This window comes from Chionomys nivalis, chromosome 23 (assembly GCF_950005125.1).
Source record: "Chionomys nivalis chromosome 23, mChiNiv1.1, whole genome shotgun sequence".
NCBI classification, from domain to species: domain Eukaryota; kingdom Metazoa; phylum Chordata; class Mammalia; order Rodentia; family Cricetidae; genus Chionomys; species Chionomys nivalis.
Genome location: NC_080108.1, coordinates 2,108,862 through 2,114,861, shown reverse-complemented (window position 1 = coordinate 2,114,861; position 6,000 = coordinate 2,108,862). Strand labels below are relative to the sequence as shown.

Genomic DNA, 6,000 nt, shown 5'->3' with positions numbered 1-6,000 from the left:
CTGGGCACATCTTTTTCCCATGGCTATGGTGACAAGTCCCCTGTAGGTTCCGGGAAATCCAGTCCCAGGAACATGAGGCTGTGGGCAGGGGCTCCAGAAGAGGCCCCAGCCTATGGCTCCTCCCAGTCCAAAAATCCCAGGGCAACACATCCTTACCTGGATCTTATCCACACCCTCTGAGTTGCCACCTCCCAACCTGGGGTCAGGGGCCACAGGACAGGAGGACCCTGCAAGCTGGGGCTGGGCTGGAGTCTGCAAACACTGCCCCAGCCTGAGTCTTCCCCCGAGGTTGCTCTGGGGTCCCCTGGCCTCTTCTGTTTTTATGTCGTCTCCCTGGGTCACTCTGTTTCTTTCTGTTCAGGGCAGCTGTCCAGCCAGCACTGACACCCTCCCCTCCCACTCCAAAGCCTTCTCCCAGGAGGCGGAGCCCGAGGGGGCCTCCAAGGTCTGGACACGGTGATATCAGCACGAGGGGCGGGGCTGTGCTGGGGCTGAGAGGATTGTCCAGAGGCCGCCCAAGGCACTGTGGGAAGCACTGGCTAGCCAGCAGGGATCTAAGGTATGGAGGCCCCAGGGGGCCTGGCTGGCCAGGGTGGGACTCTGGTCTGGGGTCACCTATCTGGCTTCAGGGGACTCTTGCTGTTATGTGTGACACTGTCTGCCATCTCTGCATGGTTGGGACCCCTGATCTGGTCTCACCTTGGTCGTGATTTTGCTGGGTCTCAGTTCCCAGTGGCCTGCCTGCAGCGACGCTCCGCCACAACACTACAAGAGACCCTATCGATGGGCAGGCTTGGCAACACCTGGGCTCTCAGGGGACACAACATCCAGAACAGGACTCCCCAAGATGTGCCCCCACGAGGCTCTTCAACTCACTTCCACGGCTTGTTCTAGGGGTCTTGTGTGTGTCATTTCCTGATTGCCCAGACATTTCGCCAAGTCACCTGACCAGTAGCAACATTGGACAGGCGGAGATTCATCCAATGTGAAACAATACGTGTGATTTCAAAGGGGGTGGGAATGAACAGGATACAAAACACTCCTAGTAGGTGAGGAAGGTGAACCGACTGGAGGACTCCCTCCTGAGACCTGGCCCTTTCTCCCGCCCGCCCACTCTTGGCCAGCAAAGAAGCTGCCTACGGGGAATCTGGGGCGGGGAGGCTCGATGGCGCAATGACGCCACCTGCTGGACACAGTCAACTGCTACAAAACGAAGGTTGCAGCAATTAGGGAAAGCAGCCTCTGTAGGTCAGCTTCCTCGGGTCCCAGGGCGCCGCAGTGTATGGTAGCGCACATGCTAAAGGACACCCAAAGCAGTCCTCACCCATGGGGCTGCTGTTAAGGGGCCAGGCAAGTAGTGCGGGCCTACACAGAGCGGGGGAGATACAGGTAGGAGCACCCAGAGATTCCTTGGGGTGCAGGTGCATGGTATGGAAAGACGGGGTGAGAGAGTGGTCTAGGAATTCATTTGGGTCTGTTTTGTCACCTGAGATCAAGTGGTCTGTCAAAGATGCTCACCTTGACTGTGGACAGAAACCTAAGACTCAGCATAGCGGTTCCTGTCGTAGCAACCCTGCCTCTCGAGAAAGCATTAATCCCTTTCTTACCAGCTCACACCCTACCGTACCTCTCCAGGCTCGGCCTGCTTTCAGCGCCATCTAGAAGGGACATGGATTCCCAGCGCCTGAGCCTTTTTAGGGCACCACGTCTGAACCATTGCAAACCTGGACTTGGTTCACACCGCCCTCAGGCACCTCCCGTCCCTTCACTGCCCATCGGTCAGTGCGGTCCATCCTTTTCACCTGAGCCTGCGTCAGTTCTAACCCGGCTTCCGCCCGTGGCCCCGCCCATGAATTCCGAGCTCTAGGGACCTGTACCTTTCCCTCCCCAGCATCTCTGCTCAGGCCACCTGTGTCCCTGACCTGTGTGCTGTCTCCTCTCCCCTGGGCCAGGACACAGGCTTTGAACCGACGGGCTAAGAGTTAATTCCGCGAGGATTTGTGCATCTTCCTAAATTGCTGGAAAGGTTCCCCAGGGCCTGGGATGGTCAGGGCTCAGCAAAACCAGTCCCACGGATTTACAGGAGGGAACCTGAAGGATGCCACAGAGCTCAACAGGCAGGCAGCAAGGCCAGCCTCACCTGGGACCCCCAAGTCCTTCCTTGCTTATCCCTCTGATCCGAGGTCAGCTACTCAACGTCCCTTCCCATCTTCCCCGGGCTCGGGGCTGTGGATAGATGAAGCAGACAGACACAGGAAGGTCTTTCAAGAGTGGCAGTCAATATTTATTCTGAGAAGATAACATTTCCTTGACCCCAGGGGGCGGTGACCTGGAGGAGAGAAGGCCAGGTCCTGGTGGTCCCTGTAGTGTGGGCTGCAGGGTTGAGCACCTGCAACAGGCACACTGGAGCCTCCCGGGTGCACAGGGTGACAAAGCCACTGCTCTCCCTGCTCCACACTGTCCTCACCCCGTCCAGTCCTCACGGCTTCCTGGGGACCAGAGGTCCCTACACAGCCAGGAGCCAGCCTGGCCTAGCCTGAGAGGGAGGAGGCAAGAGGAGGGGTGCTGGCCCGGTTCTGCTGGAGGCGGCAGGCAGTGGCTCATCACCAGGAGAAGCTTAAACAAGTTCGCTTCTTGGTTCTGGTTTGCTCTGTGCCTTGGAGGGATATGGCTGAGCTAAGACCCAAGACGGCATAGCGGGTGCTTTCTCCTCCATTCCTGACGGCAGTCTTTGTCTGCAGTAGCCATTGAGAAGTGGTTATTTGAACGTGTGGAGCGTACGATACAGAGACACGCAGTAGTGCGGAAGTGGTGTGACCTCGCTCTTATTCTTGTAAGAGTCCCCACAAACAGGAATCATGGGCCTCACGCTGCAGAGGGAGGAATTGAGGCACAGGAGGTTTAAGTGCTTGCTCGTGGTGGCATGCACAATCCAGGCCCAGGCCCAACTGTGCAGGAGGAATTCAATGATCTTTATTTTGCTGCCTAGCCCTTCCCATGGCCTGTGTCTCAGGCTAATAGCAGAGCTATCAAGGAACAAGATGGCAGTCAGAATCCAGCCCTTCCAGCAGGGAAGAGGATCACATACTAGGGATCAGAGACAGAAAGTCACACTCCCAAAAGGGATTGCTGCTGTTGACCTAATCTTCTAAGCCTGGTCTGGAAGCCCAAGGAGGGCACAGGAGGGACCCTGTGAGCCACAGCACCAGTCTGAACAAGAGCCTCCTCAGGAAGGCAGTCTGGACTAGCCTGAGAATGCCCAGGAACCAGCACGCTCTTCTCCATCTTCCTCCGGGACTCCTCTGCGCAGGTCCCACTTCACCCGTGACTTTTCACACTCAATGTCAAAATAAAAGCCGAGGACCAACAAAATGAGTTTTAGAAAGAACGGCGGGTAGGGGCAGACTTCCCTTTACATGGAGTTTTGTTTTTTTAGGTGCTGAGACTATCAAATGTTGACGACTGAAAGGGATATTGGTGGTTTGCACAGCAAGAGCATGGTGGCCTCCTTGACTGTCCGGGGGATGCTGGTAGAGAGGTCTCTGGACAGGACAGGCGAGTCCCTGCCTGTGACACCCAACAGATGACATCACCCTGAAGGCCTGGCACCAGCCACCCTGGCTCCTGAAGCCCTTTCTTCTGAGAAAACCCCCAGGTCCTTCAACAGAAGCAGTGTGTGTCCCCCTAGGGTCTCCCAGAGTCCTCCATCCACCTGCCTGGCCCAGGCCACTCCTTCCAACATCACAGACAGAGGCTGGGGGATAACACTTTCTCAGGGGTGTGGCCACAGCTCTTTAAGAGATGGGGGCGAAGTCAGGGGGTGTCTACCTCTGAGAAGACCTGAAGATAGGGAAGCCTAGGGCGGCTCTTTGGGCTAATTGGGCAAATCTATGTTGAGTAGCTAAATGGATGGGGCAGGGCATTAGACAAGGAGCGAATGCCTCCTGCATACGTCCCGGCTGATGCCCACTAAGGGCTCCTTCAAAACAGCTCATAAAAAGAGGTGTAATGGGACCGGAGATGTAGCTCAGTTGATAGAGTGCCTGCCTAGCATACACCAAACCCTAGGTTCGAGACCCAGCACCATATAAACTGGTGTAGTGGTACATGCCTATAATCTCACCACTGTGAAAGTTGGCAGGAAGATAAGAAGATTAAGGTTACCTTATGCTGCTATAGAGTAAAGACCTGGAAGGGGAGCTAGAAAACGGGAGGGGAGGGGCCGGGCTCGGACACGGCAGTTTGTGTGTAAACAGTGACATCTTGGCACTCCTCAGCAGACGGGGCCTGGAGAAACATTTTCGACAGATGGCCCCTTAGCAGCAGAGCCCACTGGGTAGAGAGAGCTACTTGAAATCTTAGGCAAGAAGACGTCCTCCAAACACGGAGGCTCGGAGAGGGGCAGGGCTCTCCTCAGGTCACGCAGTTGGTCAGTGGAGGAGTGGGGAAAGGGCCCCCTGTGTCTGGTTCCAGGGCTGGTCCCAGGCCAGGTGCAGACATGCAAGGACTGGTGAGAATTAGCGTGGCCCGGCAAGCGGGCCGGTGTCACATGGCCGTGAGGGAGGCGCTGCTGAGGACGTGCACAGCCACCGTGCCCGGCAAGTCGCTGGGCTGCCGGCGACTGCGGTCCTGGAGGTGGAGGGTGTGGAGGGCCTGCAGGTCTTCCGGGTCCGTCTTCAGGCACACCTGGCCTAGGAATTCATCCTTCAGAACTCGGTGATTCCAGATCTGAGGGGAGATGGTGGGGGGGGATGTCCAAGACCAGGGGTATAGCCTGTGGCAGGCAGGGTGTGAGGGCAGGGCCTAGAAGCCTCTTTCCTCAATTGTCCTGGACTGAGGGATTGATACCCTCTTCTAGAGCCTCAGCTCCCGTCAAAGCTCTCTACCATGTAGAAAGCCTAAACTCTCACCACTAGCTTGAACTGAGGAGGTAAACTCAGACTTGACCTAGTTCTGCCCCCAGCCCCTTTTTTCCTTTGTTTGAGACACGGTTTCACTGTGTAGTCCTGGCTAGCCTGGAACTTGCTATGTAGACCAGGCTAGCCCCAAACTCATCGAGTACTGTCTGCCTCTGTCTCTTGAGTGCTGGGATTAAAGATGTGTGCGGCCACACCCAACACCTCATATTTAAGATTCAGGTTGAATCACCTGCCCCTCAGGGTCCTTTCCAGTCTCAGTATCTTCAAGGCTATGATTTGCCCCATTGGGATCCACTGTTAAGAACACTTGGAAAATCTAGCAGCTCCCCTGGGATGCTACACATTTGTTTACAGATGGTTTCTCGCCCAGAGAGAGGCTGCTCTGGGCTTGGGGGACCGAAGGTGTCCTGAGAGAAAGGAGCTGTGCCCAAGGACACTGGCATTCGGATCCCCTCCTCAGGCCCTATGGAAACAGCCACAAGTCACACGTGATCTCAGTATCACTTTCCCAAGTGACACTTGGTGGGAGCGCTGAGGAATAGTGGCCAAGGCTTGGACCACTGACGCCAGCTGGGAGACCAGTCTTGCTGCCTCTCAGACCCAGACTGGCTGGGGTGGAGATTGGGAGAGGGCGGGACCTTACCTGCACGGTGATGGGCTGAGCCAGCTTCTTGCGATAGAAGATGCCTTTCACATTGTATTCCGGGGTCGAGGTCCCTCTCTGCACGGCCGAGCGGACCTTCTCACCCTCACACTTAATGATCACGTATGAGTTTGCCCCTGGAGAAAAGGTGAGGAGCTGGGCTGAGGACAGAGCTGGGCAGAGCCCAACGGGACGGGTGTCTGGGAGGGGACCAGCTAATCTGGTCTTAAGTCACAAAGGGGAAGGAAGACAGGAGCCTGACAGACAGGAGTCCTCTACCTTCTAGGGCCAGGCAGAGGGAGGCGTGGAGGTGGCCTCTGGCCTGCAGTCCTTGCCCACTCCTTACACACAGATTTCACACCTTGGCCTAGAGAAAGGCCTGCTCCCCGGGAAGCCTTCCTGAACCCCCAGTGCTATCTGAGGAAGGAGGAGGTGGGC

At 56.4% G+C, this 6,000-nt stretch overlaps 1 protein-coding gene across 1 annotated transcript in view; it reads right to left on the bottom strand.

Moving 5' to 3' along the window:
- Positions 1–2,277: 2,277 nt before the first annotated feature.
- Capn5 (calpain 5) overlaps positions 2,278–6,000 on the bottom strand; it is a 55,802-nt gene continuing 52,079 nt past the window's right edge. Inside the window, exons 12-13 of the mRNA XM_057756501.1 lie at positions 5,563–5,699; positions 2,278–4,728 (exon numbers count right to left, since the gene is read on the bottom strand). Coding sequence (XP_057612484.1) covers positions 4,546–4,728; positions 5,563–5,699 — 320 coding nt within the window. The 3' untranslated portion in view covers positions 2,278–4,545. The remainder of the gene's footprint in view (positions 4,729–5,562; positions 5,700–6,000) is intronic.